A 26455-nucleotide genomic window follows, 5' to 3' on the forward strand; every position below is an offset into this window, starting at 1 on the left:
GATGACGGATGGATCCACCTGCATGTGAAGAATGTGACAGTTGCCACGTCGTTCCTCTGGCCTAGAGCAGGTCCACACTCAGATCAGGGTGAAAAGGAGACGTGATGAGACTGATTTCCAGTGGGTGTTAGAGTAAATGAGTTGTAGAGTTTAATGGGTAGATTTGCAAGACATTTGAATATTCTTCAGTAAAAAAAAAACAAAAACCAAACTGCTGGAGCACATGGGTAGCTCAGTGGATTAAGTGTTTGACTGTTCATTTCGGCTCAGATCATGAGCTCGTGGTTCGTGAGTTCAATCCCCACATCGGGCTGTGTGCATAGTGCAGAGCCTGCTTAGGATTCTGTCTCTCTCTCTCTCTCTGCCCCTCCCCCTGCTTACTCCCTCGCTCTCTCTCAAAATAGATATTTTTTTAAATGCTATGCAAGCATGTTGCTCTACAGTAGAAGTCAGTGCTCTGTGGATAACAGATATACTCTGCATTCTTTTTAACCAAGGAAAGCTGTTACTGCAACAGCCTTAAAAGAAGCATGGGCAGCCATAATCATTCAGAAGTACTGTCGTGGATATCTTGTCCGCAGTCTGTACCAGCTGATTCGCATGGCCACCATCACCATCCAGGCCTACACCCGAGGACTCTTGGCGAGGAGGAAGTATCGGAAGGTGCAGCTGAGACCCCGTGCTTTCTTAGGGCATGAATTTCCCAGGGCTCAGGTTATTTTTCACCAATCATAGTGAGATCTCTTTTTCTGCGTGAAGACCTTCATAGAGAGCAGGGAGTTCTGGTATATGAGTGTCTGTTCACACATGTCTGCTATAGGTGGGGTTTGGTTATTGTTTCAGTGGTCTAGGTATAATAGGATTCTGTGGGTTGATTACAGGAAATTTGTCTTTTGCATTGTGAAAATATTTTGGTAGTTGCATCACTCAACATTGGAGGAGTTGTAAGAGAAACACTGGAGAGCCAATTTATGTTTCCTAATATCTTGTTTCAAAGATGCTGGAGGAGCACAAGGCTGTGATCCTTCAGAAATATGCACGGGCGTGGCTGGCCAGGCGCAGATTCCAGAGTATCCGACGATTTGTGCTCAACATTCAGCTTACTTACAGGGTCCAACGTTTGCAGAAAAAGTTAGAGGATCAGGTAGGTGTTTGTAAATGTATCTTTCATACATACTTTTTCTAACAAATTTATTTTATCCTGGGCCAATTCCTCAGCTAATGCTGTTAAGATTTATGTCGGTGTTAGGAGGTTCAAATAGTTTATGTGGACCACCTGCTCTAGAAAACAGAAGTACACTGTAAAGGGCTGCTACATGTGGTTGTATAGGTTGTACACTGCACAAGGGCCGCTGCCCAACAGTGCAAGTGCAGCTGAAATCCAGCCTTACTTTGATTTTGCCAACCCATGTGTCCTGGTAAAAAGCTGTGCTGCCTCGAGGCAGGGGTGCCTTTTTTTAATCTGCACAAAGATGCTGTCTGCATGCCAAGCCATGCTCCCTCAGGGCTGTGTTGGCTCACGGGAGCTGGCACTTTCTAATCTGCTCAAAGGTCTATATGGTCTAACTGCAGCCCTGCCTCTTTTGGGGAGATTCCTCATACCATTCTCACTGGTAGGAAATAAAATCCTCATGTTCTTAGCCAGTGGAGAAGGACTGTGGAATATGCAGTGTCCAGATCTATAAAACTCACCCCTTGGTCTGCCTGTCTCAAATAATCCCGAGATTCTCCTAAGGTAAACTTGAAACTTAGCCATGAAAGATGCTATAGGGGTCCTTATGAAGGGATGAATGTGTAAACAGCTTGAGGTTTTGATGCAGCTTTCATCGTTGTGCTGTGGGGTGACAGGCCTGCATGTTACATGGGTCGTGCAGAACAGCAAAATGCTGCTGTGACAGCTAGGAGCAGGGCCCCTGCAAGTCCCCATGCTGTCCAGACTCCATTCTAGGTGTATTCGTTTGCTAGGACTGCCATCACAGAGGTTAGAAGTCCAAGGTCAGGGTGTTGGTATAGTTGGTTTCTGCTGAGTTGTCTCTCCTTGGCTTGCAGATAGCAGCCTTCTCCCTTTGTCTTCACACCGGCTTCCCTCTGTGTGTCTGTGTCCTAATCTCTTCTTAAAAGGACACCAGTCATGCTAGAGTCAGGCCCACCCATATGACCTCATTTTACCTTAATTTTGTCTTTAAAGACCCTATCTCTAAATATAGTCACATTCTGAAGTGCTGAGTATCAGGCTGCAATGTGTGAACAGTTGTGGGGCGAGCGGGCAGCAGGGGACACGATTCATCCCACAGCATTGGGGTTGTCTTGGAGCTCCAGGAATGGGCTGGTCCCACACTAAATGCACCATCAGCTCAGGAAGTTTACCTGAGAAGATCGGCCTTGCTGTTTTCACTGGGATGAAGATGGTCACACATGCCATCATGGTGATACATGTCATGGATTTAGATGCCACATCAGAGATTGTGAGAAACGAATGGAACAGCTTCTTCATTTTGGATAAATCCCTAAACATCTCCTGGTTTTTTTCCTCTAGAACAAAGAGAACCATGGGCTGGTGGAGAAAGTGACCAGCCTGGCTGCTCTTCGAGCCGGTGACATGGAGAAGATTCAGAAACTGGAATCAGAACTGGACAGGGCAGCTACCCACAGGCACAATTATGAGGAGAAGGGGAGGAAGTACAAGGCTGCCATGGAAGAGGTCTGTGCCGGATGCGATTATGGAAATATATGCGAGTCTTCCGTGCAAAAGGTCACAGCGCAGCATTTTCCAACAAAACAGATTTCTGCAGAACAGATCAGATTTGCTGTTGGCTTCCACTACCAAAGGATGCCTAGCTTTTAGGAGAAGGGAGATCAGAGTCCTAGAGTCTGGGGGAAGAGGAGGAGGCTCCTACTTCAAGAAGCAAAACATAAAGTTTCCTCTTTTTTTCAACTATTATGAAGTGATGAAAGCCCCTTTAAAGAGAAGGAGCCCTCGCTAGATGCTTCCCTCTCTTCCAGGATGATGTCGGTCCCTGTTGCTTTCCCATCTGGTATGTGCCCTGGCATGTGCCTTCCCCAAAATAGAATGAAAAGCTTGGAGCAGGTTTTCATGTCTGCAGTGTAATAAAACGAGCAGTAGCTAGAAGTCAGACGTCCCAGGTTCAAATCTTGTCTTCGCTGCCGTCTGGCTGAGCATCCTTGGGCAAGTCCCTTACACCCTCTCTGAACTTTAGTTCCCTCATATGTAAAATGGGAATAACAAGGGACTGCCAGAGTTGTTGAAATGATACAATTTCCAGATGAAATAATTTAGCCAAGTGCCTACCATAGAGCCCTGCACAAGTGTGAGCTACTGTTTTCTAAAGAGGTAGTATTTATTACCCTCCATTCTCATACTTTCTCAAGTTCTACAGCATCCAGGTTTGTGGCAGCCTGGAGCCCCAGGGCACCTTCCCCGTGGTCCGGCGCCCAGCTGATGCCATTGCCCACGCTGCCGGTCACCAACCTTCAGTACCCAGTGGCCCCAGCTGTCAGCCCAGCAGATATTTTACCAGGAGAAGCTAAAATAATAGAGTTCCTGTCATGATCACACATTCTTACTGCGTAATAACACTCTCAAAGTGTGGATTCACTTTATATATAAGTTATTTCTATCATATTAAATACATAAATACCTTGGCTATCGAGAAGATTCAAGAAAAGGATGGAGGTGCTTTCTTGACTTTGAGGAAACCTTGGATTTGGGTCTTTTTCCTTGATTTCAGCCATTGCTGTGTCAGGTTGAGAGCCAGTGCCTGAAGTCACATGGAGCTCTTGCACGTGAGTGGAGTACAGACAGCATCTTGCATTGGGCTGGTGCTGGCTGTTCTTTATGGATAGGAGCTGAGCTGGATAGATGGATGGATAAATAAATAAAAATACAGCTTTTCACCAAGAAAGGCTGTGGTGACAAAACTGGAAGTGAGGTTTTCAAAAAAGCTTTTTTTCTTCTCTTCGCTAGAAATTAGCAAAGCTTCAGAAGCATAATTCAGAACTGGAAAAACAAAAAGAGCAAACAGAGCTGCAGCTTCGAGAGAAGACTGAAGAGTTGAAAGGTAAAGCCCAAGGCGGCTCGATGCAAACATTCATGTGCTCACCTGTCTAGTCATTAGGGAAATAACTACTGGGTATGAACGGAGTTTTAGGCAGAACCAGGAATCTGCAATGTGTACCCAGGGAAATGAGGGTATTTTTTGCCTCACAGGGAATAACTATATTTAAGTTGTGGTAACTTTACCCTACAGAGGCATCTGTTTTATTTCCATCTTTTGTCAGACAGCACGATAATCCCTGTCTCAGAACCGTCTGGGCCATTTGCAAAATACAGATGGCTGGGCCATAAGCCTGGAGCTTTTCCATCAGAAGATGGGGGGGCGGGGGGGGGGGCGGTGTCTGTGTGTGTGCATGGGTGTGTCTGTGAGTGGTGGTGGCCAGGGTAGTTCAGGCATCTATCTATATTTTTAAAAACCTTTGTGGTGATCCAGATGCACAGTCGAGGTGATGCCGGAGCAGTGTTGCTGGCCGAGGATCTGTAGTCAAATTTCAAATCTGTCCAAATGACTTGGTCTCAGTGGCACCCCCTCCTCTGCTTACTGCCCCGGCTCTGAGTGAAGGGCCCTGCTAATAAGCACTTGAGCCATATCACCCCCAGGCTGTCAGATACCAGCGGTATCACTTTCATTCAGGGATGTGGAGCAGCTTAGCTCTGTCCATCCATAGCTTTCTAACTCAAAATCTGACTGCAAGCCCTTGCTAAATCCCGATAGGAACAGGAGCCTGGGGGCTCCTGACCAGATGGTTTAAATGACCATACCCATTTAAGAGGATTGTTTCTGTGAGCTCTGACAGGGCAGCAGGGGAGTGGGAGTTCAGGCCTGGGGGTCCAGCACACACCTCAGGCCCAGCAGGCCGTGGATACACCAGGCCGGAGGAGCACAGGTGCCCTGGGGGTTCAGGCCTGGGAGAGACAGATGTCAGGAGGAGGAAATAAACATCCTGAGTCCTGGCCAGCAGAGCAGGAAGGGCTGTTCAGATGACGCCCAGGATGGGAGTGACCTCCTGCTACAGGTACTGCACATCCTCCACCCTGCCTCTGAGGACTGATGATGTGGGCGTTGACGAACACACGAGGTCAGAGTTCTCTGAGGAAACCTCGACCTGAATTAGGGAAGAGCTTGTCCACCTCCACCTCCTTTATCACAGTACACTGCTCCTGGGTATATTTGCTCTTTCTTCTAACGTTAGGTGGATTTTCCCACAAGAAAATTTAAATTCCCACAAACGCATCCTGAAAGTTACATAGTTGATAGCATTGGCCTGTTTGGGTCCATAATTTTATATATCCTTCTAAAAAGTGTTTGAAAACTTTCAGTCCCAGTGTTTATAAACCGCTTACGCTCTGAGTGTCCCTAAACATGGCAAACAATGTTTTGTGAAAAGCACCAGCCTTCGATTACCCTGTGACCTATTTATTACTAAGGGTTGTTATCGAATGTTTCCCCTTTTTGAGATTCCAGTGTGGACATCAGCCCCTTGCTCCCGGGGACAAAATCACATTTGGGCAGCTCTTTCACCCCCTTGCAAATGGCCTAAGATGTAAGCACCAGAACTGAAACCAATTCTGTGAGTGAGCTGAAAATTAAAATTATATCAAATATGCTGGCTTCTAAATTAAAGCTTAAGCATTTTTCTGGTATTTTCTGGCTGACTCGTGACATTCTGTAGCAGTTATTTTGATTCAGGGACATTTGATACCTCATTTAACAAACTATTAAACTATTGGCTTTTTTTTTTTAAACCAGTAATTCAGGGTAGTTATCATCACCTCATCCCTGGGCTCCCCTCTGGGGCAGAATTCAGAAATGGGGTGGAAGTCAAGGATGAGGTGTCAGCTATATACAAATAGAGGTATCAAGCTTAATGGACTCCTTCCATTTTAAAGGGCACCTGTTTGGTGTGGATATGCTGGGAATACAGGCCTGTCACAGCTTCAGAATATCCAGAACCCCAGTGATGATAGCCTGGCTTTCCAGTGTCCCCTCAACCTATGCTTTGTTGTTAGAGACTCTTGTACTGAATGCAACAGATTTGTTATACTTCCTCTTCCCCAGATAAAGACAGATGCTTCATTATTCTCTTGGTTGTCATGAATGAGTGGTTCTGAGCCAAGAGAACCACTATGGTTCCCCTCTCCCCATCAGGGGACATATGGCCCTGACAGTTTTGGTTGTCACAACTGGAGCAGAGGTGCCCCTGGCTTCTAAATTGACCATTTTCTTCCCAAAGGAAGAAACCCAAAAGGGTTTCCATGTAGTTTTCATAATGTATATTGTCTCAAAGCCAATATGCCTTTTCAAATCAAACAAATGATCCTCAGACCAAAAAAAGTGCTATAAATGAAACTATTCACACATTCCAACAGGACCAGTTTGTCAGAATGATTATCCCCCACCCTTATCTGTATTTCTGATTTATAAATTATAAAAGTGACAGTTACCCTCTCATCTCAAGTCCTACTAGTCATAAATATCCCATGACTGTTCTCACATTCTCACTTTCTTAAACATGACATGAAACAATGGAAGCGTTGGTTTGCAGATATATTTCAAAGAGCATTCTCTTTTCACAGAAAAAATGGACAACCTCACCAAGCAGCTCTTTGATGATGTGCAAAAAGAAGAGCGACAAAGAATGTATGAAACCTAGTTTGCCTTAAAGTTACTGCCTCCTTCTCTCTCTCTCTACTGTTTTATACTTTGCTTCTTGGCTTGCAGCTAGCAGGTCACAGATACAGGATGGGGGGCGGTGAATCTTTTAGGAAGTGAGAGAGTCAGACGTGTGAGAGCCACATCCCACAGTGTGCGCCTTTCAGACACTGCACAGGGTCTGCAGCTGTGGGCAGTGGACCACCGTGAAGTTCTCGCTTTCCCATCATTGCTAAGACAGGAGTTCAGAGACTGCCACCCCTTTCAACTTCCATCAAGTCCAAGAAGTAAAATTATTGCCCAGGAAACCAACTTTCCTCCCTCCCCTGTCTGTTGTGTCTGTTAACTTGACTCTTGTCCCAGACGATAAGGGATGGAACCCACCTCACAACAGTTAAGGCAGGTCCCCATGACCTTGTACAGTACCAGTCCCACCTTCCCTATCTCAATACCAAACCCTTTGTTCATTTCTAACAGTCTGTGCTCCCTTCTCTTAGAGTCAACTCAAAGGTTTTAGAGTTCAAAGTAGGGATGCGTGGCAGGGTGCTGGGGAGAAACAAAATATTCCTGGCATCTTTCTCTTCAGGGCTACAAGGCTCAGGCTGCCTGGGGTGATAGGATATATATATATAACTTCCTGTGCATTTAGTTGGCAGAAGAGCCTGGGTCTGCGTAAGGAGAAGGATGGATGCCACAACGTTAGGGGAGGGAATGTCACCAAGGAGCTCCAAGAGTTAACAGATAGACAAAGTGTTTCATGATCCTATATGAGTTTTAAAATAGGGATATTTGGCTCTTCACCTTGAAATTTTTATTTTCCAATGAACTCTTAACTTTAAAAGAGGAGCTTGGTTCTTGGCATCTCATGGTGCACCGGGGTTGCTTGGGAGCAATCATTTCAAGAAGGGGTTTGGAGAGGCAGGCCAGGTCCAGGTGACTTTAAACTTATTGTAGTCATCATAAGCACTCACCTGTAGCTTGATCTGGCCCCTGATCAGCTGACAGGGGACATTTTGGCCCCTGTCACAATCCTCAAGGAGCGTACAGATGCCAGCAGTCGGGGGGGGGGGGGGGCACTCCCAACCAGCTTAGGTACAAGTCTGAGATTCTTTCAACATAGATTCTTGGTTGCAGTTTTCTTCTTTTCAAGGTACTTTACTGGCCTCTTAGGAGCTCTGTGGATTTTTGAAAAATGTAAAAACAAGGTTAAGAAGTTTGTTAGTATCTCTAAAAGTGAATGAAACAAAACCCTATTGGGAATGTGACTCTCTTCCTTGGGATTTTCCCTTTGGGCTATGAAAGCAAGTCATAAAATGGACTGAGATGACAGCCTAGCAAGTAGAATGGTGATTTAATAAACTCCTGGAGCCCTAGGACTGCTTCAATTCTGACTGCACCCCCTCCCCAGCCCCAGGCTGTGTCAGGCTGGGCTAGGTCACATCTCTCTTTGGTTATTTATTGTCTTGGTCAATTGTCCCATATTTAATTGAGCAACCATCTCACAAGGAATTGAGTTTCCAGGGACTTTGGTGTACCTGGATTTGCTGTAGTTTATTTTAGAATGTTTGAGTGGCTGGTCCCCTTTGACATGTTAAATGGCTGTATTAACTTATTTAGGAACTAGCCAAACCGTTCTAGGATCCTTGGAACTTGGCAGGGGCTAGTACTTGGCAGAATGTGCCAAGGTCTCTGCTAAGGGAAGAGACCCCTCCAAGAGACCACAGGGAACCACACAGAACTAGGATGGATTCAGAAATACAGTATCCCAGCCACCACTGAGTCTTTGAGTTCAGCCTCCCTACCCTGTGTTTCTTGCGTGTGACCATAGTAGAGCCACATTTATCAGATCAGAAGGTATAAGAAACTTCCCTAACCTAAGGGGACAGGAAACAGGTAAAAATAAGGCCATTGTCTATTGGAACTGTCACAGTAGATCCTAATTAACTTGTCTCCTTTCCAAGTCTCCTCTTACTATTTTCAAAATGATGTATTGTTCTAATTCAGGTTAAAGAAATTTAGAGAAATTCTGAGTTAATTATTTTTTTCTTTGGCACCTAGACTTCTTGAAAAAAGTTTCGAACGGAAAACACAAGACTATGAGAAGCAGATTTGCTCTTTGAAAAAAGACATTCAAGCTCTCAAGGATGAGAAAATGCACCTGCAGCACCAACTGGAGGAAGAACGTGTCACCTCCGATGCCTTAAAGGGGGAGGTGGCCCAACTGAGCAAGCAGGCAAAGGTAGAAGGGGCTTCTCGCTGCCAGATGAGCTCTTGGGCTAAGTTATCTCACCTGCACAGAGGGAGCAGTTTCAGACTCCCACAGGATCAGACATCCAAGAGCATCTGTATAAAGACCAAAGTCAAAAGGACCCTGATCCCTTCAGTTCTTCCAAGGATGAACCCCCAAGCTGCCTTTAGCTTACCAATAATTGGTTTTCCGATTTTAAAACTCAGCTTTCTAACTATTTTGTAATTATATGAAGCTATTCAAATATGTTGACCTAGAGAATATGTTCAAATTACATTAAAAGTTGATGTGAACCCTTATTATACAACCCATCCCATTGTTGTATTTCTATAAATGCCTATATTAAACTACCTTATTATCAGCATCATATATTTTAAATTGTTATCAGAAAATCCACAAAAGCAATGATCCATGTTTGCACAGTCAAGGCATAACTGAATTCCTTCCCTACCAGAAAACACAAAACTGCATGTCTCTGTGTTCTTCAATGCAAAACATTTCAGTGTAAGTTTAGAAAGCTTTTAAGCTTCCATGAAATAAGTGAAATGCATGTTTGTAGAATATTGTTAAGATTATGCAAATATTCTCTGTAACTGTCACGGAATAGCCATGCATGGTTTTGAAGAGCTTTAGGAATCACATCTGGGTCATCTCTTGACTTCCTGGCAGAAACTGTCTGTATTCTCTGGACCCCAGTTTCCTATTGTTTAAAAGGAGGAGTTTGGACTGTGGGATCAGAGAGGATCACGTATCGCTCTGACTGCTCCGTAAGAATGGAGCTCACATAAGACATGTCAATCTGTGGGAGTCGTGTCATCTGGTTAGTCTGCATCTTGGGAAGTCCTATGGCTGCTCTTGGAGTGAGGCATCACTATTTGTCACACACTTCCGCTTTGGTAGCTAAAACTGTGTTCCAAACTCTCGATGTGATATATTAAGGAGACCAGTCTGATTTTCACAGAAAATGAATAACATTATGATCATATATGACTTGTAACATTTATTGAAGTGTTACCAAAAGAAGGTCTTTGGGATTGGATGGTCCTGGGGCCCCATCAGCTTGCCATGTGACCCTGAGTGTGCCATTTCACCTTATGGAGCCTCAGCTTTCTGTCTACAAACTATTACTGTATCACCACATGGGCCTATTGTAAGGATTAGGTTGTGTATGTAAAGTGATCAGTAAATGTCAGTTGGATCCTCCTTCTCACCCTCTGAAGAAACTGGAACTCTAGCCCTTAAACACTTAGACTGAGAAAATATCAAGGAGGGGTTATTTCCCTCTGCATGTCTCCCCTAGCTACAAAACACACACGTATGATTCTTTCTCAGGCTGACCTCACAAGGTTATAAAGGCAAAATACAGCCTCTTCCCCACAACGTGTGCTGCTTCTCAGTGGACCCTCATCATACCCCCACAGCCAACTCCTAACCTCTTGGGTACCCCTGGCTCTGCCATGTGTCACATTAAAACCTGGCAGGAGCCCAAACCCACAATTATGAGGGTAGTGGCTTGTCCACATCCCTGCATCCTAGAGTTCACCATCCAGTGAAAAGGAATTTAGCCTCTTAGGTTTTACTTCTCTTGGGTCTTCTTCCTCCCCACAGCAGCCCACCCCTGTAGTAAGGAGCTATTTCTTCCCTTTATGTGGTAAAGAAACTAATTCTGTTGCTACAACCAACTACATCTGGGAATAGGTAACAATATTTTGAGCAGTTAAACATGCTTCAAGACCATACTGTGTAGGTAGTGATGATTTAACAAGATTTTAACTGGTTAAGGATGTCTTGGGTAGATACACAACACAGTAAGAGTATTCTCTTTGTCTGACATAAACCATAATAGCTGTTTTTTTCTTCATCTGGTACGGTCACTGCTGTGATACAGACAATCTCTGAATTTGAAAAGGAGATAGAGCTACTTCAGACACAGAAGATAGATGTGGAGAAACACGTGCAATCACAAAAACGGGAAATGAGAGGTAAGAAAAATATGAGTCACTGAGCCCACAAGTCTGGTTGGTTTGCTGATTGGTTGGATATGTGGTATGTTGAATAGTTGGTTGCCTTCGTAGTTGAATGGTTGGTTAGTTGTTTGGTTGAATGGCCAGTAAGTTAGTTGATGGTATGGTTAGCTGGAGACTCTGTGTGACATCTAGAGAATTGGAACCACATTCAAAATTGTAATTTATATCAGCTCTGCCTCTTCCTCTCAGAAAAGATGTCCGAGATCACCAAACAACTTCTTGAAAGCTATGACATTGAAGATGTAAGAAGCAGGTAATCATTTTTGCATTACCAAATATTTAGGAACATGTCACACATGAGAGAGATGATAGATTTTCTTACCCTTCCTTATTTTCCAGGCTCTCTTTGGAAGATTTGGAACATTTAAATGAGGATGGAGAACTTTGGTTTGCTTATGAAGGACTGAAGAAAGCAACACAGTGAGAAATTCCCCCTCAGAGTTCTTTTTTTATTTTCAGAGATGACAGCTATAGGAAAGTCAAAAGTTTATATTCCACAGATTTGACACACAAGGAAATTCCTTACAGTAGGATGATCTAGTAATCACCGAAATACTTTGAGAATTAAATAATGAGTTGAATAATGGAAAACAATCTTTTTAAAGGATAAACTTTCAAGTAATAAAACCCATAACCTGTACAGTAAAAACAGATTATAACAAGTTAGCCAGGGTTGTTATAGAGATATAATTGTGTTTAAATTTAAGAAGTTTGCTGTAATTTTTTACATACAACCTTTATTTTTAGGACAACTTTAGGTCCACAGCAAAATTTAGCAGAAAGTACAGAAATTTCCCTGGGATTTCCCTTCCCCTGCCCCCATGTAATCAGCATTAGAATCCCCCACCAGGGGCGCCTGGGTGGCGCAGTGGGTTGGGCGTCCGACTTCAGCCAGGTCACGATCTCGCGGTCCGTGAGTTCGAGCCCCGCGTCAGGCTCTGGGCTGATGGCTCGGAGCCTGGAGCCTGTTTCCGATTCTGTGTCTCCCTCTCTCTCTGTCCCTCCCCCGTTCATGCTCTGTCTCTCTCTGTCCCAAAAATAAACGTTGAAAAAAAAAAAAAATTAAAAAAAAAAAAAAAAAAAGAATCCCCCACCAGAGTGGTATGTCTGTTAAACTGATCTGTCATTATCACCAAAAATCAGTAGTTTACTTCAGGGTTCACTGTCGGTGTTGTACATTCTATGAGGCTGGACAAATGCATAATGAATGTATATTTATTATTGTTGCATCATACAGAACATATTCTTAAACTATTAACATGCAATTTTAATGGTGTCTATAATTTCTTATTATTAACTGCATGTTAATGCACATAATGCTTCCTAACTAACTAGAAGGATTTTATAATCCTGTCACAGTTCCATATGTACTTAGCATGGCTCTAATTGTGAATTTTCATAACTGCTGCACATGTACACACTCATAATCAACAACATGGCAGAATAAAAACCAGTGGTTAATTTGTTGATCCGTCCTCTGGCAGTGTTTTGGAAAGCCATTTCCAGTCCCAGAAGGATTGCTATGAAAAGGAGATTGAAGCTTTGAACTTCAAAGTGGTGCATCTAAGTCAAGAAATCAACCACCTGCAGAAATTATTTAGAGAAGAGACTGACATCAATGAAAGTATCCGTCATGAAGTTACCAGGCTGACATCAGAAAACATGGTATGGTCTTATCTGTGGGCCCCAGGTATGGCCATTATTCTAGAGATGTCATTTGTTAGTGGAATAAAATTCAGTTTCTTGGAAGTAAATGATGGATCAGAATTATGTTTTCTAAGAGTGAAATAACTGGGTCAGAGGATAAAACTATAGGGGTACCTGGGGGTGTGATTCATTCAGTTAAGGGCCCAACTCTTGATTTTGGCTCAGGTCATGATCTCACAGTTCCTGAGTTTGAGCCCCATGTCAGGCTCTGTACTGACAGTGAAGAGCCTGCTTGGGATTCTCTCTCCCTTTCACTCTGGTCCTCCCTGGCTCATCCTCGCTCTCTCTCCCTCAAAATAAATAAACTTAAAAAAAAAAGAACTTTGTTTTTAAAATTAATTAATTATTTTTTACAAAGAAGATAAATCTATAAAATTACCCTAGGCTGGAAAGCACTTTGATGTGAGAAGGGGTTTGTTTACCATAGAATGGGTCCAAATTCTGGTTGTGTGTGTGTGTGTGTGTGTGTGTGTGTGTGTGTGTGTGTGTGTGTGTTTGTATGTGTGTGTGTGTTTAAACCTATGTATTTTAAGTCTAGCCCTAACCCCTTGGCAAGTGACAAAAAAACCCTAAGGTAAGAAGGGTAACTCTTGAGTGGGACATGTGTTCAGGTCCATCCTTCTGTTTGTGCTGTGAGCAGAGATGATGTGCCTCTTATCTCATTTTTTCAAGGGCTTCTCTCTTCCAAGATTCCTTCCTTCTGAGTTTGTCTCATCTTTTCTTCCAACTCAAGCCTCTAGCCACCAAGAAATGCTATAGGAATCTCTCAAAGAACATCCCTTTCTTAACCCCACATCACCTGCAGTCACCACCCCATTTTTTGGGGGGAGCTGACCAGACTTCTCAGTGGCCACCTCACTGATTTCTCAACTCATCCCCCATTTACCCCACAGCCACCTTCTTTTTCACCCTCTTCTTGTCTCTCAGCAACATCTGGTGACATCATCACTCCCTCTTCATGCCTGCTTTTGTTCTGCCGCCTTCCATGATACCACACTTTCCTGGGGTTTCTCAAGCCACCTCTCTAGAGGCTGCACCTTGTCACCTTTCTTACCATTTCCTTCTCCTCTGCCTAACCTGAGAGTGTTAGGAAATTGCAAGGCTGCGTCCCAGGTGAGGAGACGTGACCGTGGGCACAGCAAACATGTGGAAGGGTGATTAAGGCCCTTCGTGTCTTTGTTTATTCTTTGGATGAAATGTTAGTGAGGAATAATGTGGAACATACATCTTCATGCACAAACAAGTTTTCTTCATTTGCTTCAGAAGCACAGTTGTTCTTACAAACTTGGACGACAGAAAAGCCATTTACATAACGGAGGGTGGAGGTGAATGACATTTAAAGAAATACAGAAGACAAGGACAGAGGACTGTGAGACATACTGGCCCATTCCAGACCTCCACTAACAGAGCAGTGCACTGCCTGGAATTCACAGGGCGCGGGGGGACCTCTTTGAGATGATTTTCCTGTTCCTGGATGAGGAGACGGCATCTCTGGGCCTTGGCCAAAGAGGCTGCTCTCTGTTTGCTCACATTGCCCTCATCTCAGCAGAGCCCCTCTCCCCCATGATGCCCTCCAGACTGTGTACTTCCTTCTCCCCCTGGAGAGAAGGTTGTAGCATGTGAGAACCAGTCCCTCTGAACATGCTGGTATTGCTTGCGACTGTACAGATCCTGAGGTATAAGACCATAATGCCAAACCAGTCTAACACCTCAGCTGGCCCTCACACATAGCTATGCTAGATGTACGCTCCTTGGGGTTAGACTCCTAGAGGGTTCAGTTTGCTTCTGAGTAGCTCTGAGATTTTAAAGTTCAGAGATGAAAGCGTTTTATATTCAAATATTTCTGATTCTTCTCTAAAGATGATCCCAGACTTCAAACAGCAAATTTCAGAGCTGGAGAAGCAGAAGCAAGATCTGGAAATCCGCCTGAATGAACAAACTGAAAGCATGAAAGGTACCTGCAACTGTCACGGAAGTACTTTTAGAAGATGGTTTCCTGTGTCCTGGAAATGACAGAAAAATTATTGTACCCAGGGATCTCAGACTCTGATTCTCCAGGGGCCCAGCCAAGTGACAAATGTGAGAAGGGGGCTGAGTGGAGGAGGCAGTAAGGTGTCCCAGCCTCCGAGCTCCATTGATTGTTGCCAAGTAGGCAAATTGGCCCCAGTGTTGTTTGATAGTCTTATTTTTTTAACTCAAAAATTTTTAATTAATTTATTGAGAGAGAGAGAGAGAAAGCATGTGGGAGAGAGAGAGGGAGAGAGAGAATTCTAAGCAGGCTCTGCACTGTCAGTGCAGTACCCAATGTGGGGCTCAAACTCAGGAACTGTGAGATCATGATCTGAACCCGAACCAGGAGTTGGACGCTTAACCGACTGAGCCACCCAGGTGCCCTCGATCCTATTTTTAAAGAAAAGCCAGAAATCCATATTTTTATGTGAAATATGACAACTTTAGAATAATGGCTTTAAAATTTTTTAATTTTTTGTCTTTTTATTTTGGAGAAAGAGACAGAGCATGAGTGGGGAAGGGACAGAGAGAGAGGGAAATACAGAATCTGAAGCAGACTCCAGGATCTGAGCTGTCAGCTCAGAGCCCGACGTGGGGCTCAAACTTATGAACTGAGAGATCATGACCTGAGTCAAAGTCGGATGCTTAACTGACTGAGCCACCCAGGCACACCTAAAAATTTTTAAACATTGTTCAGACCAAACAAAACCTCTACCAGGAAACAGCTTAGGACCCCTGATAACTGAAAGCACGACCAAATCCGAATCAGGGTGCCATATAGCCCCCCAAATCATGGCAGGTCTTCTCACTACAGGAAAACTGGAAGAATTGTCTAACCAGTTGAACCGCAATCAAGAAGAGGAGGGAACACAAAGAAAGTAAGTATTAATGTGTATGTTTGTGATGTTCATGCTCACGTAAATGCTTTTCTTTTCCGAAATTGTGGGAGATACCAACATATGTTATTAAGCCAAAACAGCAAGGTGCTGATTAAGGTAATATGATGCATTACCATTTAAATGTGAAGGAAAGAAACACATATGTACACACACACACACACACACACACACACACACACACACCCTGGGAAAACATACAAGAACCAAAACATCGCCTGCTTCCAGGGAGGGTAACTGGATGGCTGGCACACAGGGGAGGGAAGGGGACTTACTTCTCACCACATACTCTTTTATACTGTTAGAATGTCATGCCACACACACAGATAATCTGTTTAAAAAACTGATGAAATAAGATTGTGTGTGAGAGAAGAGATTTTCTTATAGCAAACCGTTTAGAGTAAGACTTGAAATCTGTGCTGACAGAAAATCTTCACTGTTAATCCCCCCAAATTTGCATTCTGACCAGCAGAGGGCCTGGCGCTCTGGTGGAGCCTCGTGAGGAAAATTTTTGCTGCCAGCTCACTGATACACTTGATTTTCAGAGCAATACATGGACACAATATGTCCTAGAGAACATTTTTAGTCATGTGACTTCATTGGTAGGAGAGGGATGAAATGAGGGCCCCAAAGAGTAGGAAAGTGGGGAGACACTGTCTTGGAACTCTTGATGGGCTGCTGCTTCTTTCTGATCCCTGGCTTTTTGAGAGTCTGGTCCCCAGGCCTTTCACGAAGGAGATAATCATCGGGCTTTCTGTCTTAAGGGCGTGAGTGGGTGTGGATGCCTCGTGGGAGCCCTCAGCAGCCCCTGGTGGAGTGGAGGCAAGAATCTCCATCAGGTTAAGGAGACCAGGGCAGTCATAGACAATTATGTACACAGCCAGCCCTGATCTTTGCCCCCACCCCCACTTCGAGGACATTTCTACTCAAGTACTATTCACCTTATACATACATTGGCCAAAGTATTTTTCTGTCTTTGGAAATAATCAGTTTTTGCTATGACAATGAGTGACTTCTCCATGACAGTCAAACTGTTATACAATTTCCTTTATCCCTTTGTCAGGACCTTAGAGGCCCAAAATGAAATACACACCAAAGAGAAAGAGAAGCTGATCAGTAAGATTCAAGAAATGCAGCAGGCCAGCGAGCTCTTGAAGAAGCAATTTGAAAGTGAAAGTGAAGTGAAGAGTAGTTTCCGACAGGAAGCATCTCGGCTCACTATGGAAAATAGGGTAAGAAGTTTCCCAACTTGATAAATGACTGTGTGCAGATGTCACTGAAGGGGGGCGGGGGGAACATGTCACCTAACGCATGCAATGAACGGCCACCGTGAGAGCAGTGTGTTTCCTGCTCTCGGGAGACAGGTGGTCTCTGAGGTTACAGCCTGCTGCTAAGCCTTGGGGGCTTAGCACGGGCCACACAAGCAAAGTGTCCAATAAAGTAAAGGGAGGATGAGAGGAGACATGAGCACTGTCCTACAGATGGCACCTGTCTCACCCGTTCTGGTCCAGAACACACCGAGAATGACAGGCTGATGTGGGAACTTCCCTAAGCAAGACTTTCCATAGTGAGGGGCCCTCCTTGCTTTGCAGGTGTGCCCTTCCTACAGTTTTTCAAGTCAAAATGTTCTTCTGTGAAATGATCATGATGGTAGATGACAGACACCTTAAACTGTTAAAATCTTCATCACATTTTAAATGCCCTTGTCAGAAAGAAATTCAGCTACTCTAAGTCAGTCCCCAGCAATTCTTTTGAAATTTTATTGGTGTGTGAAACCCACAAGCCTGAGAAGCACCATCATGGCCCATGGGCCACTTTCCTGGGAGTCAGACTGCTCAGGCTGCTTCCTGGCCTTTGAGCCTCCCAAGTCTATGACCAGCGGAGGGGTCCCTGGGCAGTGGTCAGCACCCTGGACAGGCTGCATCCCAGGCTCTGCATCCTATTGTCAGGACCCGCCATTTCTTTTTTTTCCCCCAAAGTTTTTATTTAAATTCCAGTTAGTTAACATACAGAATAACATTGGTTTTAGGTGTAGAATCTAATGATTCATCATTGACATACAACATCCAGTCCTCATCACAACAAATGCCCTCCTTAATACCCATAACCCATTTAACCCATCCCCCTACCCACCTCACCTCCAGCAACCCTCAGTTTGTTCTCCATAGTTAAAAGTCTGTTTTCTGGTTTGCCTCTTTTTTACCCCCTATGTTCATCTGTTTTGTTTCTTAAATTCCACACAGGAATGAAATCATATTGTATTCATCTTTCTTTGACTGACTTATTTCGCTTAGCATAATACTCTCTAGTTCCAGCCACATCATTGCAAATGGCAAGATTTCATTCTTTTTCATCGCTGAGTAGTATTCCATTGTGTGCACACACACGTGTGTGTGTGTGTCTGTGTGTGTGTGTGTGTGTGTGTGTGTGTGTGTCTGTCTGTCTGTCTGTGTGTGTAGACATCTTGTTTATCCATTCATCAGTCAATGGACACTTTGGCTATTTCCATAATTTGGCTATTGTTGATAATGCTGCTATAAACATTGGGGTGCAATGTTTATAGCAGTATTATCAAATATTACAACAGCATTAAATACTCTGAATCAGTATTTTTGTATCCTTTGGGTGAATACTTAATAGTGCAATTGCTGAATTGTAGGGTAGTTCTAGTTCTAACTTTTTAAGGAAACTCCGTACTGTTTTTCAGAGTGGCTGCACCAGTTTGCATATGAATGAAATCATATGGTATTTGTCTTTTTCTGACTGACTTATTACACTGACCCCCAATGTAAGGGGGTTCCCCTATATTCACATCTTCACCAACACCTGCGGTTTCCTGTGTTGTTGGTTTTAGCCATTCTGACAGGAATAAAGTAATAGCTTATTGTAGTTGTGATTTTTATTTCCCAGGTGATGAGTGATGTTAAGCATGTTTTCAGGTGTCTGTTAGCCATCTGGATGTCTTCTTTGGAAAAATGTCTGTTCATGTCTTCTGCCCATTTTTTAACTGGATTATTTGATTTTTGGGTGTTGAGTTCTATAAGTTCTTTATAGATTTTGGATACTAACCCTTTCTCAGATATGTCATTTGCAAATATCATCTCCCTTTCTGTAGATTGCCTTTTAGTTTTGTTGATTGTTTCCTTCACTTTGCAGAAGCTTTTTATCTTGATGACGTCCCAATAGTTTGTTTTTGCTTTTTTCCCTGGCCTCAGGAGACCTAACTATAAAGAAGTTGCTATGGCCGATGTCAAAGGGGCTACTGCCTTTGTTCTCCTAGTATTTTGATGGTTTCCTGTCTCATATTTAGGTATTCATCCATTTGGAGCTTATTTTTGTGTATGTTATAAGAAAGTAGTTCTATGTCATTCTTTTGCATGTTACTGTCCAGCTTTTCCAACACCATTTCTTAAAGTGACTGTCCTCTGGTTATTCTTTCCTGCTTTGTCAAAGATTAATTGCCCATATACTTGTGGGTTCATTTCTGAGTTTCCTATTCTGTTATATTGATCTATGTGCCTATTTTGTGCCAGTACCATAAGGACCCCCCATTATCTCACAGAAAACCATGAGGGGGTAAAATCTTATTTTGCAATATCAGGATTTAACTTTGATGAAGAATTATATCTAAAGAGATCCAAAGAGTTTAACATTTAATAGAAAGTAACAAGTTCCAGTCAGGGGCACCTAGATGATGTCCAACTTTTTTTGAGGGAGATAGAACTTTCTCAGTGAATAGCCTGTATTCAGACAGTAGAGAAGCAGCTTCCTACTGAGCACGTGTGGGTGGCTGTCCTGACTTCCACAGCAGTGCCTCTGTGTGTCCCTGGGGTCTCAGTTCTGTGTCTCTGGAGAAACACATTAAGAACTTTATCTGTTCTTACAAGTAGGGGTGTGGGTACAGTTCCTTCCCTCCTATCTCAGCCCATCCTAAAATTCATCTAATAATAAAAAAAGTCACCAGTCAATGAGAGCCTGGAGGAAACCACTGTTCACATTTTGATTTATTTTATTCCTTTTTTCTTTTTTCTACCATGGTGATACACATTTTATAAAATTGGGGTCATACTGCATATAAAGTTTTAAATTCTATATTTTTTCTCACACCATATTGAAATACTTTCCCATTGTCATTGATAATATATGCAAGCTGTCATTTTAATACCTAAGTCATAGGATACACAACAATTTATTCTACCCACTATTGTTGGACATTGGATTTTTTGGCTACAAGTAATAACACTATGATGAACACTCTGAACAAAATCCTTGTTCACCGGGAGAACTGTTGGAAGGGAGAGGGAGCCACAGAGTAGAAACAGCACAGTTTCCATTGGCCCTGAGAGTCCCCAGAGGGCACATGGCTATAGTGATTGTATGGTGGGTACTGCTGGATCTGAGAAGCCTGAATCTTTTCTGGGCCAAAACCTTTGGGATTTAGGAAGAGCCCAAACATTTTGCCCTTTCTAAGACATATTTGTAGGCATCCGGGACCCTGCTGGTTTTTGAGCCAAATTCAGCATGAGCAAGGCCACTCCATTATTAGGAAGGAAACACAAAGCCAGGACCCAAACCTCTGAAGTTTCTCTGCCTCCAGACTCTGATATCCAGAGAACCTATTTTCACACATTCATATTTCTAAATTATCTACAAGGGGCACTACTTTAGTAAGAAAAAATTGATCAAGATAAATATGGCATATCCATACAATAGGGTGTTTTTCAGCCACAAAAAGGAATGAAATACACATAGTACAACATGGATGAGCCTCAAAAACATGCTAAGTGAAAGAAGCCAGACATAAAAGGCCACATATTATATGATTCCATTTATATTAAGTGTCCAGAAGAAGCAAATAATATAGAATCATAAAGCAGATTAGTGATTACCAAGGACTAGAAGGGAATAGGGGAACAAGAGGGTGACTGCTGAAAGTTACAGGTTTCTTTTTGGTGTGATAAAAATGTTCTAGAAATCGATAATGGTGATGTTTGTACAGCTGACTTTAGAAAACCATTTCGTGTACACTTTTTGAATGAATTAGATGGTATGTGAATTATTGTTCACTAAAACCGTTACCAAAAAATAGATTAAGATGCTTCTAAGCTCATGTCCTTGTTTCTTTTGATTTCTGTAGGATCTTGAAGAGGAGTTAGACATGAAGGACAGAGTGATTAAAAAGCTCCAAGATCAAGTTAAAACTCTAAGCAAGACGATTGAAAAGGGTAGGAAAAATAACATTCCCTTTCCTACTTTTTGGAACTGTCAGCTAAGGTCCACAGGCACCGTTTGATTCCTGATGTGGTCCAGAGTCTTTAAAACTCAAAGGAGTGATTGTCAACGGGTGAGGTTGGGGGCTCAGTGATAGACTAATGGAAAGATCCTTTGGGCCGAGGCTAGCTCACCAGCCCTCAGATAATTCTAGATGCACTCATGTAATTGCAAGGGACACCCTGTAATGAATACTTTTAACCTCTTCTGCTATTAACTCTCCCCTTTTAAAAGTGAAACTGTAATCAAGTTTCAAACGTAACTGCTTTGAAATTCTCTTCCTCTCCCAGTTACAGAGGATTAATATCTCCATTTCTATTAGAAGAAAGAAGTAGAGAGCTAAGAAGCCAGACAGTAGTCCTGAATATGAACTTCACATTTTGAATGTCCTCATGAACTCCTGTGAAAAGGCCCCTAGGCTTTTCTTTCCTTCACCTGCTTCTGAGTCTGAACTTTTCTGACTTCTCTCTTCTAATGTTCTTGACTCATGTTTCGTATCACTTCCTTTTCCTCCCAAACTGGACCACTAAGTCTGTACCTTGAACTCTCTGTTCCTTTTACTGTATTCACACTTTTGAAGAGCTCCTTTATTATTCTTTTTTTTTTTTTAATTTTTTTTTCAACGTTTTTTATTTATTTTTGGGACAGAGAGAGACAGAGCATGAACGGGGGAGGGGCAGAGAGAGAGGGAGACACAGAATCGGAAACAGGCTCCAGGCTCCGAGCCATCAGCCCAGAGCCCGACGCGGGGCTCGAACTCACGGACCGCGAGATCGTGACCTGGCTGAAGTCGGACGCTCAACCGACTGCGCCACCCAGGCGCCCCTCCTTTATTATTCTTTATTCAACTCTCACCTCAAACTCAAAATGCCCAACAGCAACATGAGGATTTCTCCCTCAATAATGATAAATCATGTCTGCCCTCTCAAAGCTCCCATTGTGTCCCTGTTTTTGGAATGAGTGAATGAACTGCCATCTCAACATAAGGACTTCCAAACTCCACCTCCCACTCCTCAGTTTTTTTCTTGAGTCCTGGTCCTTTTTTGTCCCCAAGACTATCTCCTTTGCCTTCCTATTACCTCCTCCAACTCAATGTGTCTAAGTGGAATACATCAGCTTCCCTTCATGTTAGTTATCCATTGTCATATAACAAACTATCCCCAAATTTAGCAACTTAAAACAACAAACACTTAGCAACACACCGTTTCGAGAGTCAAGAATGAAGGAGCAATTTAGCTATGTGGTTCTGGCCCTGAGCTGCCTTCAAGTCATCAGCAGGGACACGGTCATCAGAAAGCTTAACAGGCTGCAGTATCATTCTTATCATAAACAGCATTGCTTACTAAAACAGTTGGCGTTCTACCTTTATTAGTTTCCAAGGGAACAGAGCTAATTTATTAAATTAACAGGAGAAAGTCTCGTGCAGTAGTAAGAAAGTTTTGTTAACAGTACTTGCATCACCTTCTTTTTCACCCACCAGACCCTACTCACCTTTCTTGGCCCAACGGGTGTGCTACCTCCTTCATTTTTTAACAGTTCCAACCCACTTCTGTGTACATTCTCATGGCCCCTGTGTGAATTTCCTGTAGCTGCTGTAACAAATCAGCATAAAATTAGTGACTTAGTGGAACACAAATTTATTATCTTACGGTCCTGGAGGTCAGAAGTCCAAAATGTTTTTCACAGAGTTAAAATCAACATGTTAGCAGAGCTGAGTTCCTTCTGGAGGCTTTAGTGGAGAATCCTGTCCCTTGCCTCTCCAGCTTCTAGAGGCCACCCACATTTCTTGGCTTATGGGTCCCTTCCTCCATCTTCAAATTCAGCAGCATAGCATCTTCAAATCTTTCTCTCGCTGATTCATAGGGGCACATGTATCCCAGTGTTTATAGCAGTGCTTTCAACAATAGCCAAATTATGAAAAGAGCCTAAATATCCATCAACTGATGAATGGATAAAGAAGATGTGGTTTATATATACAATGGAATGCTACTTGGCAATGAGAAAGAATGAAATCATGCCATTTGCAGCAACATAGATGGAAATGGAAGGAATGATGCTAAGTGAAGTAAGTCAGTCAGAGAAAGACAGATATCATATGTTTTCACTCATATGTGGAACTTGAGAAACTTAACAGAAGACCATGGGGAAAGAGAAGGAAAAATAAGTTACAAACAGGGAGGCAAACCATAAGAGACTCTTAAATACAGAGAACAAACTGAGGGTTGATGGGGGGTGGAGGGGAGGGAAAAAGGGGTGATGGGCATTGAGGAGGGTACTTGTTGGGATGAGACTGGGTGTTATATGTAAGTGATGAACCACGGGAATCTACCCCCAAAACCAAGAGCACACTGTACATACTCTATGTTAGCCAGTTTGACAATAAATTACATTAAAAAAAATCTTTCTGACCTCTGCTTCTGCATTACATCTCTTCTCAGAATGGACATGAATCTTTGGTGACCAGAAGGCAGACTCTGGCTCACCCAAAGATGTCCACATCACAGTCCTCAGAACCTGTGGGTGTGTTATTTACACAACAAAAGGGATTTTTGCCAATGTGATTAAATTGAGGATCTTGAGATGGGGAGATTACCTTGGATTAATCTAGGTGGACCCAGTATAATCACAAGAGACCTCATAAGAGAGGGGCAGGAATGCCAGAGTGAAACAAGGTGATGTGACAACAGAAGCAAAGAGACAGACAGACAGACATGGTGATGGAAGCAGAGGTCAGAGGAAGCAGAGGCTACAATCCAGGGGATGTGGGTAGCCTCTAGAAGCTGTAAAAGGCAAGAAGCGGATTCTCCACTAGAGCTTCCAGAACTTAGCTCTGCTGATACTTTGATTGTAGTCCAACATGTAAGATCCATTTCAGTCTTCTGACCTCCAGCACCGTAAGATAGGAAAATTTGTGGTATGTCAAACCACTAAGTTTGTGGTAACTTGTTACAGCACATAGGAAGCTAATACAGCCCCCTTAGGATCATGCAGTTTGGTACTTTGCTCACCTACTGTTTCATGAATCTTGTTTCCTTGACTGTGATGTCATCATCTTGAAGACAAGCAACATCTTGGCTTGCTTTCTTATCCGCACTGTGTTGGATTCATACCGGGCACTCATGAGGAGCCCTTCAAGGATCATTCCGCCTTTTCAGTGACAGCTATACTCATTGATATAGTTGCAGATAAGAATCACTACCAGAGGAATTCTTCGGGATTAATCAAGTTTCCATTTATCTGAAAGCCGCAGGCATTTGTGTGTAAGCCAGCCAGAATGGGGTGAAAAGAGACAGAGCAGTCTCGTTATAAAGCCTGTGGGAGTTGTTTCTGTGAATTTAGCTGATTGTTTGCCTCTGACTATAGGCAATGATGTGCACTTGTCCTCAAGACCCAAGGAGTATCTTGGAATGCTGGAATACAAGACAGAAGATGAGGACAAGCTCATTCAAAACCTCATTCTCGGTAGTGAGACCTGGAAGTCTGAATGTTTGCTCTGTCAGTCATTGCTACCATCATGGGTGGGAGTAGTCATTTCTCTTCCTCCACTGCTGCTTCTCCTAGCCCAGAGTCTCCTAACCTTGGCACTGGTGACCAGATAATTGGTTGTTGTGTGGGGGCTGTGTATTGTAGAATATTAAGTAGCATCCTTGACTTCTACTCTCTAGAAACCAGTAACAACCCCTAGTCATGACAATAAGAAACATCTCCAGACATTGCCAAATGTCCCTTGGGAGCCAGAATTGCCCTCAGTTAAGAAGTACTGCCCTCACCCCTTCCAAAGTCTAATCATGGGATCCAGATAGAAGACACATCCTCTCATCTTTGTGTCTCAGCACAGGAGCAATGGCAGAAGTAACTGTGGTTCCATGTCCCATTCGACTTCTGCTGAGAATTTTATTTGCAGGCAATGTGATGGGAGCTTCCCAAACACATTTCAGTTACAGGAATGTTCCAATGTGCATGCTCAAGTGTTGGTGGTCTTAGAACCAATCTTACTAGACTGTCCTCACCTGAAAATCATATGGTTTTCCAGTGGGAGAGAGAAAAGCTGCCTTTCTATAAGCTGGTCTCAAGATAAAGCAGAAAGCTTATGTGTAGCCTAACTTCCTCTTCTTCTAGGTGATTCCCCCACCAGAGCACATGAGCCACCTGTACCCTTTCCTTTCTAGCCTTACTTGTGCACAGCCGTGGGGCCTCTTCATTCCTCTATCTTAATGCAGCCATGGGGAGGTCTTTGTTTGCTTACCTGAGTTTATTCTATAAAGTTTCTCTCTTCCCTTTATCCCCAGTGTCTCCTCCTGCCATTCTCTTCTTCTCAAGGTCAGCGAGGCCCGCCTCTGCAGGACTATAGTGTGTCTGTTTTCCTGATTCAGGAAAGATGTATGTGATCACTGAGATCGTATCCCATCCTCATCACACAGGCTGGAGTTGGGTGCATGGACTTAGGGTTTTTCCCTTACATTGGAGGGCTGAAATCCAGGGTCTCCATGCCAGGAAGAAGTACAAATTCTGTCTAAAATTCAGCCTTTTTTTTAAAAAAAGAGAAAGTCCTTTGCAAATGGGAAGTAAGATACGGAACAGGTGGTACCTGTATATTTTTGCCAGAAAAGAGCCAGACTGAATTCCTCAAAGAGAAAAGATAGGCCTGTGCATTCAGGCATTGTATCAAGTACAGAAAAGCAAATAACCCTTGTCCCATAGTCAGAGGCTCCTTAGGGGGAGAGCTGGCTATCGATCAGCTGTAGTCCTCATTGACTCTTTCTGTTCCAGACTTGAAGCCTCGTGGTGTGGTGGTGAACATGATCCCAGGGCTGCCCGCTCACATCTTGTTCATGTGTGTACGCTATGCAGACTCTCTAAACGACGCCAACATGCTCAAGTCTCTCATGAACAGCACCATTAGTGGCATCAAGCAGGTGGTTAAGGTAGGAACTGCCTTTGACATTGGCCTTTGGTATTTTAGTTATTTTAAGAACACCTTAAGGGTTCATCCTTGGCCCATTCTTTACCTCTAGTCTTCGGTGAATCACGCGATTCCTTAAATTAGTCAGAGACCCACTCTGTGAAAGAAGTCAAGCTGTTTGGAAAAGACAAGTTAGGTTAGGGATCCCCAAGGATAAAGATGTGCCAACAGACCCCAAAACCTTACCTTCAAGACTACAGCCGGGTAGCCAACACCCCCATCACTTCTACCCCTTCAGGGTATGAGATGTCCGGCCATGAGGACTCATTATTCATCAGGAGTTAGAATAGAAAATTAACATTTGTCTGGTGCTTTGCGTGCTTTCTAGTCACTATATTCACAAGAGCCACCAGGGTGTTCTGGGAAGAGACCCCCATAAATTGATGTTTTCCCTGTCCATAATTTCATAAAATGGGTTTCCTTAGGACAGACGTGCATTGTGTCCCAGGCCATGGGTACACGGTACTTGCCTCCTCTTGCCACTCTGGAATCTTTAAATATTTAGAAACTAGAAGATGCATGGCATGAGGAATAGAAATCCTTCCTCACCAACATTTTCCCAGTCCGCTTCCCCAGTGGCTCCCTGCCTCTGACTCTGCTGGTGT

At 43.3% G+C, this 26455-nt stretch overlaps 1 protein-coding gene across 1 annotated transcript in view; it reads left to right on the forward strand.

Annotated features, from left to right (window-relative positions):
- The window catches only part of MYO5C (myosin VC), a 103547-nt gene that overhangs the window by 56916 nt on the left and 20176 nt on the right, over positions 1 to 26455 (forward strand). Inside the window, exons 20-35 of the mRNA XM_019442094.2 lie at positions 498 to 663; positions 998 to 1144; positions 2537 to 2701; positions 3986 to 4079; positions 6653 to 6716; positions 8787 to 8967; positions 10865 to 10958; positions 11193 to 11256; positions 11343 to 11423; positions 12488 to 12668; positions 14571 to 14664; positions 15535 to 15598; positions 16680 to 16848; positions 20754 to 20841; positions 24251 to 24349; positions 25658 to 25812. Of these exons, the coding sequence (XP_019297639.2) occupies positions 498 to 663; positions 998 to 1144; positions 2537 to 2701; positions 3986 to 4079; positions 6653 to 6716; positions 8787 to 8967; positions 10865 to 10958; positions 11193 to 11256; positions 11343 to 11423; positions 12488 to 12668; positions 14571 to 14664; positions 15535 to 15598; positions 16680 to 16848; positions 20754 to 20841; positions 24251 to 24349; positions 25658 to 25812 (1906 nt within the window). The remainder of the gene's footprint in view (positions 1 to 497; positions 664 to 997; positions 1145 to 2536; positions 2702 to 3985; positions 4080 to 6652; positions 6717 to 8786; positions 8968 to 10864; positions 10959 to 11192; positions 11257 to 11342; positions 11424 to 12487; positions 12669 to 14570; positions 14665 to 15534; positions 15599 to 16679; positions 16849 to 20753; positions 20842 to 24250; positions 24350 to 25657; positions 25813 to 26455) is intronic.

This window comes from Panthera pardus, unplaced genomic scaffold, assembly GCF_024362965.1.
Source record: "Panthera pardus isolate Hobbes unplaced genomic scaffold, ASM2436296v1 HiC_scaffold_24, whole genome shotgun sequence".
Lineage (NCBI taxonomy): Eukaryota > Metazoa > Chordata > Mammalia > Carnivora > Felidae > Panthera > Panthera pardus.